The 15,010-nt window shown below is 54.4% G+C and overlaps 1 protein-coding gene across 1 annotated transcript; it reads left to right on the forward strand.

Annotated features, from left to right (window-relative positions):
• The first annotated feature begins 4,277 nt into the window (after positions 1-4,277).
• On the forward strand, positions 4,278-10,590 carry Cish (cytokine inducible SH2 containing protein). The gene is made up of 3 exons (XM_048334571.1): positions 4,278-4,389; positions 8,012-8,232; positions 8,913-10,590. The coding sequence occupies exons 1-3, from the start codon at positions 4,370-4,372 to the stop codon at positions 9,449-9,451; spliced, it is 780 nt and encodes a 259-aa protein (XP_048190528.1). The 5' UTR covers positions 4,278-4,369; the 3' UTR covers positions 9,452-10,590.
• The last annotated feature ends 4,420 nt before the right edge of the window (positions 10,591-15,010 follow it).

Raw genomic sequence — 15,010 nt, forward strand, 5'->3', positions numbered from 1 at the left:
GCTCATCTCCAATTTACCGGAAGTGGCACTGTGGCTCAAAGTGGTTGAGTGCTAGCTTTGAGCAAAAGAGCTCAGGAACAGTGCTCAGGCCGAGTTCAAACTCCATGGCCAACCAAAACACAACAAGAAAAAAGGGTGAAACTTGTGGCAGGAATTCTGTGCAGGGCTCTTCTGCCATCTACAGATCATTCCTGGGAGCTGCAGGCACCTCGACTTTATAGTCACACCCAAAGGCTCTCTAAGCCTTACTTACCTGGTTTAGGCTTTCTCTACAACCTCAAGCCACAACCTGGATACTTGGGACTGCAGGTCCAGTCTTTTCTGGACGGTGGGAAATTGGTACCCGCTTGATCATGCAACTTCAGACAGACTACCCTTGTGAGGAGTGAGTAAAACGATGCTACAATTACTGGCGGGTACCCTTTGTATCGGGTGTTAAGTGAAGAGAGGGATTTGGGGAAATCTACCCTCGTTTCCTTCCAGGCAACCTTTAAGCTAGTGACATTCACTGGAGCAGAGCTCCTCAGAGAGTAGCTTCAGCTGACCCATACCAAACAGTTCCACACACAGCCCAGACCAGGATACTCATGATGTCACCAAGACCAGGGGAGAGAAAGCATACTTTAGACACACAGGGGTGACAAGCTCAGAGAGGCTCTGTGACTTGCTTAAAGTCAGCAACTATCCACATAGAGCCTGTATTCCATCCCACCATCTCCTGGCTGGGCTTTTACCTTTAAAATATGGCCTCTTCTTGTGTTCCTTCCTTTACCCTACATGCATCTACATGAGCACACACATATATACCCACATACATGGGCATACATTTGCATAGAAAGACCTGCACACAGCACATGCAAGCATGTACACATGCACACATTGCACACATTTATACCCAGATGGACCAATGTTTCTTAGTCTCATCTGAGAATCAGATCCAAGATCTTAGAATTTGGATGGAGAGTGGGAAAGAAGCTGGGCTCTGGCATCAGCTGGACTGAGCCTGGTACACTCAAGGCTCAGCAAGGCCTCATCCTGAATGAGTGGGATCTCAAAGGAGCAGGGAGCTAGGCAGCTGGGGCTGGCATCTCATGATCTGTGCAGTTGTCCTCTTTCTTTTCTTTTTCTTTTTTGTCAGTCCTGTGGCTTGAACTCAGGGCCTGGGCACTGTTCCTGAGCTCCTTTTGCTCAAGGCTAGCATTCTACCACTTGAGAGTCATAATGCACCTTCAACTTTTTCTCTAATTTATTGGAGATAAGAGTCTCATGGACTTCTCTGCTGGGGCTCTCAGCCTCCTAAGTAGCTAGGATGACAGGCCTCTAATGCACATTCTTGTGAGCCATCTTTTGGTGTTTCTGAGTGGGGAATGGCAGAAGAAATCTTGAAACACCTGAAATTATGGTGTTCAAAGGAAGTCATCTCCTAGAAGGGACAATTTATTTGGGCTAGCAAGGTCATGAGAAGGAGCACCACTGGGTGGCAGTATGAACGCAGCCGACTGAAGAGGACATTGAAGAGCGAGCAGGAGCTGACCAGGCAGGAGACAGAATAAGGAGATAGGACTAGAGGGACCCACAGGGTCTGAAGCAGGGGAAACAGGAGCATACACCAGTGTTTGCAGCATGCAAGCGAGAAATACAAACTTATCAGACTCACAAAAGATGGTTGGATCTTTGGATGGGACGTTTTGGTTTAACACAGAACTCCCTAGTCACTGAACCCTGTAGGGAATGCTTTAAGAGGTCACAAACAATGCTCTAATATGGACCGGCATGGGGGTAGAAAACCATGATGGAGCACCTAAAGGCTGAAGGTTGCTAACAAGTTGGCAGGTCACCCACACCTAGAGAGGAAGTGGGGAAAGGGTATATAGATAGGGCCTTGATTCCAAACCATTACTTACTCAGCAGTGAGGACTAGGGTACATTGTAACGTCTCAGTTTACTTATCTGAAAGACAGGGTGTTAATAAGTTGTATTTATAATTATAAGATAAAGCTGGAGGTGGTCGCTGGTGGCTCTGGGCACCGGTGGCTCACGCCTGTCATCTTAGCTACCCGGGAGGCTGAGATCTGAGGATTATGGTTCAAAGACAGCTGGGTAGGAAAGTGTGTGTGACTCTTACCTCCAATGAAACCACCAGAAAACCAGAAGTGGCTATGAGGCTCAAAGTGGTAGAGCGGTAGCGAAAAAGCTTAGGGACAGGGCCCAGACCCTGAATTTCAAGCCTAAAAAGTAACGTGCAAGCTAGAAATTGCTGAGAGCGTCTACCCCATAGTATGTGTTTAGTAGAGGAGTCATGGTGAGCAGGAAGTGGTATAATATTGGGGTTGACATCCTGGGATTTGATGCCATAAAACCCCTCAAAATTGTAGCTCTGCCATGGGAAACTGTGTAGTTCCTGTGTCTTTGTAGTAATAGGGCACAGGCCATTGCTACTGCTGAACTAGCACCCCAAAATGTCGGTCCCATGCAAGACTCTGCAGGTACCCGAGGCCTCAAAGCAAGTACCTAGCCTCTGCCTTACTCAGAAGCAGCTGGCAGGCCCAACCCTGAAGCCTGGCTTCCCTTCAGGGCAGTTCCAGAGAAGTCAATCTTCCCCTGAAAGAATTTCTCATCTTAACCCCCAATTTTTTTTTCTTTCCTGTTTCATGGGGTTTTCCTTTCAGGTCTCCTTAGTCTTCTGCTCCATGCTGGGGTCGGGCATGCTGAGCTTTGTCTGCCCTAGGAAAACCCCAGACACTACATTGTTCAGGCCTCTGGACATTCCCAGGGGTTTGTCATCCTTGTTCTAGATTTTGCAATCTGCGTTTGTTTGTTTGTTAAACCTGGGAACATACCATGGGTGGGTATGGAGGTAGGGAAGGGAGGGACTCTGATGACTCTAGATGTCATCTTCTTCTGTTCTTCCAGCCCACAAGTTTGGAGGAGGCTCCCATTAGTCCTACAGTCCTTCAAAAATACACCCTGGTGAGACTAGTGAGTTAGAGGAAGGTAGACGGGGTTAGGGTTGGAATGTACACTCCTAATTCAGGGCTAGGATTAAGCTCATTTCCTACCAAGTTAATTCATTCCCTGGGGTCTTTCCTCCTCCTCTGTGCCAGTACTGGGGCTTGTACTCAAGGTCTAGGCACTGTTCCTTAGCTTTTGAACTCAAGGCTTGAGCTGTACCTCCATTTCTGGCTTTTTGCTAGTTCATTGGCGATAAGAGTCTCATGGAAGGGCTGGGGATATGGCTTAGCCATACAGCGCTTGCCTAACATGCACGAAGCCCTGGGTTCCATTCCTCAGCACCACATACATAGAAAAAGTCAGAAGTGGCGCTGTGGCTCAAGTGGTAGAGTGCTAGCCTTGAGGAAAAAGAAGCCAGGGGCAGTGCTCAGGCCCCGAGTTCAAGCCCCAGGACTGGCAAAACAAAACAAAAAAGTCTCCTGGACTTTTCTGTCTCAGCTAGGTTTGAACCATGATCCTCAGATCTCAAACTCCTGGATAGGGTTACAGGTGTGGGCCAGAGGACTCTGGCGAGCCTATCCTCTTGTCTGCTGAAGTTGCTGAAGTTGGAGCAAAAATTGGGCTGGGCTGTAGTTCAGTGGTAAAGTGTTTGGAGGGAGAGGGGGAGAGGGGAGGGGGGGAGAGAGAGAGGGGGAGGGAGGAGGAGGGAAGAGATAGAGAGGTAGAGCCAGCCTCGACTTCCCCCCCAAATCTGGTCTTCCCAGTCGGTCCCTTAGGCCCACCCCCTCACGGGGAGGGGGGGGCGGAGTACGTCAGTCCCGAGCCCGCGCGCTGCCATTGGCTCGCCTGGGCCGTCCAGGCCCCGCCCCCTGTGTCGCTATTGGTCAGTTGGCGGCGCCCCTCCCACTTTTCCTGGAAAGTTCTTGGAACTCGGTCAACGTGGTTTCCTCCGCGAGCGCGGAGCTCCCGGCGCTCGGCGGCGGCGCCCCGGCGGGGTCCGCCCTCCTTCCCCTGTGCGGGGCCCGGTGCGTGGCCCCCGCCCTCCCCTCCTCTCTCGGTTCTAGGAAGACGCCGCTTCCGGGAAGGGCTGGGACGCGGCGGACCCACAAGATTAGGCGGTGCTGGCCCCGCCCTCCGCCGGGCCGCGCCTCCTCCCGGGCCGCCCGGGGCCTCCGCGCCCGCCCGCCCGGGCCGCAGTCCGGCTCCGCCACCGCGCGCTCCGCCAGCCCCGGCTTGCTCCGCCGGCCCCGCGCTCCGCCGACCCCGGCCCCGGCCCCGCGCTCCTCCGCCCCGCGGCTCCTCCGCCGGCCCCGGCCCCACCGGCCCCGCGCTCCGCCAACCCCGCGGCTCCTCCGCCGGCCCCGGCCCCACCGGCCCCGCTCAGCCAAGCCCAGGCTCCGGAGCTGCCGCTCAGGACATGGTTCTCTGCGTACCGGGGTGAGTGCGCCCTCTGCGCCCCCTGATCCAACTTCCGATCCCCGATCCCCACCCGCCCCCCACCCGTCCCCCTGCAAAAGAACACAGGCCTGGGACTGGGGCTGAGCTTGCCGGGCTCTTTGGCAGGGACTTGGTGGGCTCCGTCCACCCCTCTCCCGGCTCCCTGCCAACGTTAACTGTGGCGAGGGAAACTGAGGGCTGGCAGGTGGGCCCCCTCTCCATCCCCACCCCTAGAGCGCATCAGAGCTGGGGCCCCGCGGGCAACAGACTTCCAGAGCGCGCCCCTACCCTATAGGCCTGACCTTGGGGCTGCCCCCTTGCCCTCTCTCTCGGTCCCTCCACGTGTCCGCTCCTCCAGCCCCGGCTCTCCTTCAGAAGCCAGCTTGAAATCGTTTGACTCTTTCCCCCAGGCTGGCTGGCACCTGGTACTCAGCGGTTCTTGGAGCAGTACCCCTTAGCACTGGCCTCACTTCCACCCAGGGGATTCTCCCCTATCTGGGGTCCTAGTGTGATTCAGGACCTTGGCCCCTGCCTCCTTTCTCCAAGTTTCCCAATAGCTTGGAATGGGGGACAGTGGTGGGAGTCGTGTACTGTGAAGACAAAGTCTTGGCCTCGGCTGACGTTCTGGTTCACTTGTTCACCCTGTGCTCTCCACTGATCAGCTAGGAGTTCAGAAGACTCCAGAGAGATGGGAGAGGGGTGTAAGTGGTTATTCTCAACCCAAGAAGAGCCGGGTGGCCCAGTGGTAGTGGTTATCAGAATTGTTCAGGGCAGGAGGCCAACTGAGGGAGAGTTGAAGGTAGGACCAGGTTCAAGTACTCCTTGATCTGATCCCGAGCAGTCCTTTTTTAGTCCGGGGGAAAAGGATGTGGAGGTGCTGAGAAGACCTCTTCTCTCTGATTGTCTCTGCATGTTCTTTCCTCTACTGAACTTTGGGGCGTCTGAATATACTCGACGCTGCTGTCTTCTTTAAGAGTTCTTCCACCTGCCATTCTGTTTCCCAAAGCCTCTTCCACTTTGCCTTAACTGAAGGACCCTTGTAACCTCACACTCAGTGTTTGGTATTGGGAAGCAAAGCTTTTTCAGGGGTGTGTGTGTGTGTGTGGCACACGTGCCATATGATGGCTTGAATTCAGGGCCTGTTGAGCTTTGCCCGCTCAAGGTCAGTGCTATAAAACGAGCTTACACCTCCACTTCTGGCTTTTTGGTAGTTAGTTGGAGATAAGAGTTTCACACACTTTCCTGCCCAGGCTGGCTTTGAACTGTGATCCTCAGATCTCAGCCTCCTGAGGAGCTCATATTAAAGATATAAGCCACGGGTGCCTGGCTGAAGATGTTTTAAATTAGCATACATAGTTATACAGGGAGGGGTTCGTTATGACATTTCCACCCACGCCTATGATGTATTCCTGTCAGTTTCACCCCTTCTACCACCCTCTTACCTCCTTCCCCTTTTCCTAAAACCATTGCAGCGCATTTCATAGTTGTATTTTCATACCTGTGAAGCATCTGCTTTGACCATGTCCATCTTCTGTCACCCGCTTTGTGAAGTAGCTGTGCCGCCTGGGAGCAAGGTCTTTCACAGACCTCCACACCCCACCCACATAGCCACAGAATAGCTGGTGCCCTCCCAGAGTAGAGAGCAGTGATTCCCTATGGTAGCTTTGCTGAGGGGGTCCCGTGCCCTCTCCCACAGCCTGAGCTGACTGCACTGGCTTGCGGCCCAGGCAGGACCCAGCGGCTGGGCGCGTACAGATTCCCTCACCTAATGGCACAGCCCTACCCAGATACACAGTCACTCCACCTGTGAAGATCAACCCAGCCATTTCACGCCCAGACACCACATCAGCCCCCCCGGGGGACCCATGCCCACACATGGGACCTGTGCAGACGTCCCATGCGCCATGCGGTTATGGCCGCCCCAGAATCGCTGGCTTGACTGGCTGGCCACTCACACCATACTCCCTAAAGGTGTCTGGGGTCACGCTGGGGGCCCTAGCCAGGCAGATCACTTCAAGATTCCACTTGAGATCCCACAGCTCCACCAGTGTCGCCAGGGTAGGTGTGGAAACGTACTTGGCAAGCGACACTATTGCTAGTATTGCGTGGCTCTTTTTTCTCAGAAGTATTGATAGGCGGTGACCTGGACGTCACCTATGCTCTCCGAACTGGCTTCTCTGCCTGCCCCTGCCACCAGCTCCTCTTATTGCCTCTTATTGCCTCACAGGCAATACCTGGCACTAGTGTTTGTGTTGTCATTTCTTCCTTTGGCCTGGCAGACTCTGCTCAGGAACAGTCTGACCCTGACTCCTCCACGGCACCCTGATTTCTTTGCCTTATGATTGTAATTACTCTTTTTGTTGTTGTTGTTGTTTGGTACTGGGGATGGAACCCAGGACATTGCACTTGCTAGGCAAGTGCTTTGCCGCTGAGCTACATCCCAGCCCTGTAATTACTCTTGAGTACTGCCTTTCCCAACCAACAGTGGGCAGGGCCTGTGGTTTCATTAACTTAGCACTCCAGGGCCCCTGCCAGGGCCAGAGAACTGAACCTGGGACATAGTTTGTGAATGAGAGAAGATCAGGACCCTCTTCCTCAGGAAGCGAGGACAGCCCTCCCCTGCCCTCCTCCCAAGGAGGAGGCTCAAGGTGGGCTTCCTCTAGAAGGAAGTTAATGCTCCGATTTGGGCCAGCTCAGTTCCCCTACTCCCACCCAAACCTCTTGTGTGTGTGTGTGGTGGGGGGGGGGGTGGAACGAAGAGGAGGAAGCTGTGTACAAGATCATGCAGCCTGGCAATGTTGGCTTGTGGGGGGAGGGGTGGTCTGGAGCTCCTATTTATGATGGCCATAGAGGTTATTGTCTCCCTCAGTCCCTCAGCTGGGAGGGACAGAGACTAGGATGGGAGTCTGGCCTGTACTAGCCGGGTGTTGTTGGAACCTGAAGTCCTAGCCCACGGGTGTTCCTGGATCCCCGCTGGCAAACGTGCCTCTGAGCATGTGAGGTCAGACTTCCCCCTGTAATCGTGGGGTCTCCCTGGAGGACCTCCTACACACCCATCGTGGGGTGCAAGCAGGATCAGTGCCACCTAATCAGCCCGTCTCATCTGGGCACAAACGTCAGGACACTTGTCACCGACTGCCCCTGTGCTTGTAGTAAATAAGGACACTGCAGATGCTTGAAGAGAATGATCTTTGTTTAGGGGTAGCTACAAAGTAGACGAATTCAAATTTAATAAAGGCAGACAATTGGAAAATAATCTTTTTTTTTTTTTTTGCCAGTCCGAGGGTTTGACCTGGGCACTGTCCCTGAGCTTCTTTTGCTCAAGGCTGGCACTCTACCATGCGAGCCACAACACCACTTCCAGCTTTTCTGTGTATGTGGTGCTGAGGAATCGAACCCAGGGCTTCATACAAGCTAGGCAAGCACTGTACCACGGAGCTACCTTCCCAGCCCTAGTCTAAATCTTGATCTTCCTACTTATGTCTCCTGAACATCTGGGAAGACAGGCATGATCCACTGGAGCCTGGTCAGAAAAGAATCTTTCTAAAGCAGGGCTGGGGGTCTTCTCTAGGAATGAGGGAAGTATGAAACGTCTCCCCACTGTCCACCTTCCCTCTTCTAGATCTTGTCCTCTACTGGCTGTGGAGCAGATTGGGCAGCGGGCCCTGGGGGCCCAGTCCGTGGAACTGCCTGAGCCAGCCATGCAGCCCTTGCCAGCTGGGGCCTTCCCAGAGGAAGTGGCAGAAGAGACCTCCATCAAGCCAGAGAGTGAGCCAAAGGTGCTAGATCCTGAAGAGGATCTGCTGTGCATAGCCAAGACCTTCTCCTACCTCCGGGAATCTGGTGAGTGCCCTGCCTTGGGAAGTTTGATGGGGGGAGGTTGGTTCTTTGTTTGCTTGGTAGAACTCAGGGCCTGTGCCCCTAAGCTCTTTCGCTCAAGGCTAGTGCTCTACCACTTTGAGCCACAGCTCGACTTCTGGCTTTCGTTGGAGGGAGAGTCTCACAGACTTTCCTGCCCAGACTGACTTTGAACCACAATCCCCAGATCTCAGCTTCCTGAGTAGCTAGGATGACAGATGATTCTTTTGTTTGTGTGTGTGTGTGTGTGTGTGTGTGTGTGTGTGTGTGTGTGTGCGCGCGCGCGCTGATCCTTGACCTAGGTACTGTCCCTGAGTGTTTTGTTGTTGTTGTGTTCTGTTGCTCAAGGCTACGACTTGAGCCACAGCTCCACTTCTGGCTTTTTGCTAGTTAATCAATAAAAAAAATCTCAAGACTGCCCTGACCAGGTTGGCTTCAGACTTCAATGCTCACATTTCAGCCTCCTGAGGAGCTAGGATTATAGGCGTGAGCCATTGGTGCCTGGCTCCTTCGGGGTATGACCCTGCCCCAAAGTCTGATGGGAGAGTCTGATGGCCTTCTCCGGGGAAGTATAGAGGGAAAGCTCAGTATCCGCCTGCCCTAGGTTGGTGCCCTCTGCCAGTGTCCATTGTGACCATTCTCTTGCCCCCTCTTTACTTCTCTAGGCTGGTACTGGGGTTCCATTACCGCCAGCGAGGCTCGGCAGCACCTACAGAAGATGCCAGAAGGTACATTCCTCGTTCGAGACAGTACTCACCCCAGCTACCTATTCACGCTGTCGGTCAAAACCACCCGCGGCCCCACTAACGTACGCATTGAGTACACCGACTCGAGCTTCCGCCTGGACTCCAACTGCTTGTCCCGGCCTCGCATCCTGGCCTTCCCAGATGTGGTCAGCCTGGTGCAGCACTACGTGGCTTCCTGTGCAGCCGACACCACCCGAAGCGACACCCTAGACCCGGCTCCCACCCCAGCTCTGCCGACCCCGAAGCAGGAGTTGCCCCTCGGTGACCCGGCCCCGCCCACCCCCGCGGCCACCGCTGTCCACCTCAGACTGGTGCAGCCGTTCATGCGCAGGAGCAGTGCCCGCAGCCTCCAGCACCTGTGCCGCCTGGTCATTAACCGTCTGGTGACCAATGTGGACAGCCTGCCGCTGCCCCGGCGCATGACGGACTACCTCCGGCAGTACCCCTTCCAGCTCTGACTCACGGAGCCACACGCTGGACGGGATGGACAAGGACCCCAGCTGGCCTTGGGCCCCTGTCCGTCCGTCCTTCCTTCCTTCCGCCATCCACGTGTCTGCACGCACGTGGCCACTGGCCATTGGCCAGCCAGAGCCAAGCAGGAAGGTTGGAGTAGACGGAGATAGGGGTGCACACAAGTTGGAAGTCAGGGCCCACCCCCACCCAGGTTCCGTGTGGCTCCCTTGGGGTGAGCTTCGTTGGGATCAGAGGAGAGGGAGAGAGACGAGGCAGGACCTGGTCTCACCTCGCAGGCTGGGCCCAGGCCTCTCTGCTCAGCTTGCCCACCCCAGCCACTTGTAGACGATGAAGACTTTCCCAGGCCTGATTTCTTAAGCTGCGGGTGGGGGCAGGCCCCCCTACCTCCAGCCGGCCTCTGTTTCTGGAGGATAGACACCAGAGGAACTGAGGTTCACCTTGACGAGGCTCCTTGGGGGAGCCAGGGGTGGGGACAAGAGAGACAGGCCAAGATGGAAGGGACAGGGACTGCACAGTTATATAGTATTTATTTATTTATTCTCCTCGGGGGTTGGTCTCAGGGGGAGCCACCCACCTCTCTGCCTTGAGCCCAGCTCCGGTCCTTTCCTGTGGAGAGTGTCCCTCCCCCCCCCCCCCCCAGACATACTCTTGGATCTAAGGCAGTTGTCATTGTCCCAGCCCTGCCTGTCTGCTGTGAACGATGAATCCGGTTTCTTCTGTCCCCAGCCCTGGTTTGAGATGGTGGGTGAACAGGCGAAAGAAGGGAGCCAGAGCCTCAGTCCCCAAGCAGAGCCTGTGGCCAGGGCAGTGCCCTAGCTACACAGAGCCGGCCTCCACGTGGACCAGGCCCACAGAGTGTGTGTGAGTGTGAGTGTGTACATGTACCACGCCAGGAAGGGGCTGGCGGGTTCCAGAGCCACCATCGCTGCCACTCTGCTCCTGGCATTGGGACAGCGGGAGAAATACATATCTGATAAGACTTTATAAACCAATTACGATCCCAAAGTCAGCTTGATAGTCTTTTCTTCCATGGATTTTTTTTTTTTTTCTGTAATGGCAATAAAATGATGCCTTCCACTGATGAAGCCCCTTCAGTGGGGCCTCGTTAGAATTCTGTGCACAGTTTGGCGCCTTTGCTTCTGGAGTAAGTGTCATTTCCTTGGCTACTCTCTGGGCGAGCTGAAGCTCAGAGACCTATGGCTGAGCAGCAGTCCCTTAAATCCATTGAAGGACACGTGATCCCTTGTTCTCTTTGGGAAATGGGAGTCTGAAGGGAAGGACGCATGGGCCAGCCTGTAGGGTGACTGTTTAAGTGACTGGAGGCGGGGAGGTGGCAGGAACGTACCAGGGCAGCATCGTGTGTAAACAGGAAATGTCTTTTTGTGGGAAGGTCCTAGGGCTTGAACTCGGGGCCTGGATGCTGTCCCCTGACCTTTTTCACTCAAGGCTGGTGCCCTGCCACTTGAGCCACAGTTCCACTTCTGCTTTCTTCTTCTTCTTCTTCTTCTTCTTTTTTTTTGCTTGTTAATTGGAGTTAAGAATCTCAAGAGTCTTCTGCCTGAGCTGGCTTTGAACTGCAGTCCTCGGATCTCAGCCTCCTGAGGAGCTGGGATGACAGGCGTGAGCCGCTGATGCCCAGCCAGAAAATGCCTATTGGAAACACCCAAGTGGAGAAGGGTGGTTGCTGTAGCCCGTTTCCCAGGGTAGCAACTTTGAGAGGAGGGAGGAACGGGTAGAACTTGGACCCATCCTTGCAGGAGAGAGGTCCAGCAAATGCAAGTACTGAGGTATAACTAGGAAGCTCAGCTCAGATCCCTAATGGAGAGGCCAGGAAGGACTCCTTTTGGAAAAGATGAGTTGGAGATGGGCTGGTGAGGGATAGAGATGGCAGCTTTCTAACCCAGGCTGGTTGGAAGCTAGGGGACCCTCTTCCCCTCACCTAGGATCTTGCACACCACAAAGGCACAGACACCTTAAGATTGGGGGGGGGGGAGTGCTGACGTCATCTCAATGACAGGACCCTGAGTTAAAGCTCCCTCTGATTACCCCTGGAAGGATGGGTGGTGACAAGTCGCTCTCGAATCCTGTTTTCTATCCTTGTCTGCCTGCTAGGAGCTTTGGAACCACTAACCTGGCCAATAGGGACCCTGTCTCTTTCATCCCTGCCTCAGTTTATGCCCAAGTCCAGCTCTTGCCTCGGGACGGGACTGCCCGTGTCTTGGAGCTCATCATTTCTCTGGCTCCCACAGGGAGTGAGAGGTGCCTGCTTTGGGAGAGGGAGGCCATGACACTGGGCTCTGGACCCAAGTCAGACACCCAACCTAGAAGATGCTGAATACCTTCTGGCCAGTGTTACCACCCCTGGGGACATCTGGGCTAGTAAAAGGGGCGCCTCAGCTGGCACTAGCTGGAGAGGGAGGGCGAGCCATCTGGCAGGGTTACAGCAAACTCATAGTAACTGAGGGTAACCCTTTACCGATTAAGTCCCTCACCAGCACGCATGCTCCCTGGGCACCAACTGGGCCAGACTCCATTGAGGCCCAGGGGGCCTAACAGGGAAAGGCATTGTCCCTGGAGGGAAGGAAGGAAGAAAGGACAGGGAAAGAAGGGAAGCAAGGGTGTATGGCAGAGAGAGGCTTTGGGTGTGGGCATATTACTGCTGTTGAGAGGGCCCAGGGAAAACCCTAAACAGAGTGGTGGTGAGTCTGAAGATCTGAGCAAAGAGCAGGAGCTGATCCTGTAGACCCTGCAGCGGCTGAGGGGACGAAGCAAATCTGGCTGGGTGACAAGGGCAGAAGGAGTAGCCAATTTGACTTCTTTCCTAGGGAGGGTCTTGTATTCTTGCCTTGGACCAACCTTAGACTGTGATTCACCTGTCTTGTGCCCCCCCATGAAGCTGGGGTTCGAGGTGCATATTGATCAAGATGGGGAGGGGATGGGAGTGTTCTCCCTGGAGTCCAACGCACCAGCAGAGACAGCTGAAGAGAGAAGACACGGAGAAGGTAGCGGCCCATACAGGATCACACACAGCTGAAGAGGCAGACTCAAGAAGGCAGAGGATGTGGGGCAGCTGCCCTGAAGAAGGCACCAGGGCCCCCCTTCTTTCAGGAGAAGTGGAACCTGGGCAGCCCTCTCACCGCAACCTGTCAGACCAGTTTTAATCTACAGCAAGCAGGAAGTGAGCACACAGAAGCCAGAATGGCTCAATGGGGCCCGTACGGCTGGCCAATCACTGGTGGCCTCAATGTCACTCTGGGCATCAGGCTAGGGCTCTCATGTTTGAGACAAGATGGAAGGGGTGGGGGGAGGTCCCTGGTGGCTTGATTCTGGCCAGACTGCAGGTCAGACAGTGGGTAGAAAATACTGGAGGAACTCTCTGGTAAATGGGAACTATATTTATCTCTGAGTAGAGAGATACAGAAAGCACCCGGGGTAGCAGGAAGCCAAAACTGTTTGCTCAGTGGAAAGACAGTGTTTCCACGATCCAAGGCTTAGTTGAAGCAGGCAGGGCCCACAGTGTAGGAGGTAACCCACTGACGGCTGAGGAAACTTGAGATTACCATGACTCCACCCTGCTGGTCCCAGTTGCCAGCAAATTCACTGGCCCCAAAGATGCCCTGATAACGTGGTTGAAAATGCTTTCCACAGGCAGAACCTGGCTCCAGGGACTCTCCCTGTATCTAGCACCAATAAACCAGACCAAAATGGCTCCGCCCACAAGTATGGGTTTCACTCCCATCTGGGTTGGGCCCCGGCTGTGTTTTTAAAAATGCCTTCTTAGCCTCCTCCCAGGAAGAACTTCATCCTCCCTGCCCCCCTAAACCACCCCAACTCTGAGCCTCTGTGTGTGTGTGTGTGTGTGTGTGTGTGTGTGTGTGTGTGTGTTGACCTTTGCACTTGGCCAAAATTCCTTTGTTTTTCTCAGCTCTTTCCAATAGATGACTGTGTGTGTGCAAGGAGGAGTTACACAGACAGAAAAATTCTGGGGAAAAGCCATTCTCAAGCTGGGAGCCTGCGGCTCACGCCTGTCATCCTAGCTACTCAGGAAGCAGAGATCTGAGGATGGCAGAAAAGTCCCCGGGGGGATTCTTATCTCCAAGAAACTACTCAAAAAAGCCCCAAGTGGTGCTGTGTCTACAGTGGTAGAACGCTAGCCTTGAGTACAACCAGGGACACTGGCCAGGCCCTGAGTTCAAGCCCCAGGACCAGCAAAAAAAAAAAAAAAGTTCTCATACATGGAAGTGAGAGCTCAAGGAGATACAGGAGAATGGCGGCTTATCCTGAGGAGATGGGTTTCCTGGGGGGAATGGGAGAGAGGGAGGGGTTGGGGTGACCAGGAGGCGCTTCCTCAGAAGAATACACTGTTAACCCTGGCATGCTGGTTGGTGCCTGTGAGGTGTACCCTGGAATCTTGTTCTATGTGGTATATACAGCCATTTTCTCCCTGTCCCGGCCTGGAGTGCCCAACGGCTTCCTGTAGGTCTATCCCTTTCTACCCAGAGTCCTCAAGTTCTGACTTGAGGATGGGGGGAGGCAGGATTCAGGACCCCCCCCCGCCCCCCCCCCAGCAACTTGACAATCGACAATCATCATCTCCTTTCTGGATCTCTGCGAGTCAACCTGAAGGTCAGGGCGAGAGGGCTTGATGTGGGGCTCCCCCCACCCCCCCCTTGGGTGAGGTGTTTTTGTCAGAATCACAGCAGCTGCTGCTAAAGGCCTCTTCCCAGGAAGAGTCAAGCTCCTCTTCCAAGAACTCGGAGGAGGGTGGCGGGAGGGGGGAGGGAGGTGGAGGGGAGTTAATTTTAAACCAAACAGCTTTCCACGCTTCTCAGGAACTGGTTGCTCAACGCGCCCTGGCAGGTCGCAGGCAAGTGGGCAGGCCTGGTGCCAGCTCAGAGTCAGAGGCAGTGGGGGTGGAAGCCACACCCAGAGGAGAAGCCCAATGACCTTGAAGGGATTTGGGGGGGGGACCTTCCTTGCCCACTCCTCACTCACTAGTACCTCTCTCTTTCTCTCTCCCTGACCCCATGAAGCCCAGTTGCACTGGCTAGGTGAGAGGGAGGGGTGTGTGTGTGTGTGTGTGTGTGTGTGTGTGTGTGTGTGTGTGCAGTTCTAAGCCGGCAACGTGACTTTTTGGTGCTGGTCCTGGGGCTTGAACTCAGGGCCTGAGCACTGTCCCTGAGCTTCTTTTTGCTCAAGGCTAGCGCTCTACCACTGGAGCCACAGCGCCACTTCTGGCTTTTTCTCAGTAGTTTATTGGAGATAAGAGTCTCAAAGACCCACCTGCCCAGCCTGGCTTTGAACTGCGATTGATTCTTAGATCTCAGTCCCCTGAGTAGCTAGGATGACAGGTGTGAGCCATAAGCACCTTGCCGAGGTGACTTGGTAACAGGATTGACAGCAGGCGAGGGGGGGGGGAGGGCGGGGGGGGCGGGGAATCAGGCCCTTTCAAGCCCCTACAACTGACTCATCCCTCTTCTCTAATCAGACTCAATTGTTCCCCTTGGCCTGTTACTCAAAGCCGGGGGACAATACTCTATATG

This window comes from Perognathus longimembris, chromosome 26 (genome assembly GCF_023159225.1).
Source record: "Perognathus longimembris pacificus isolate PPM17 chromosome 26, ASM2315922v1, whole genome shotgun sequence".
In the NCBI taxonomy this organism is placed as follows: domain Eukaryota; kingdom Metazoa; phylum Chordata; class Mammalia; order Rodentia; family Heteromyidae; genus Perognathus; species Perognathus longimembris.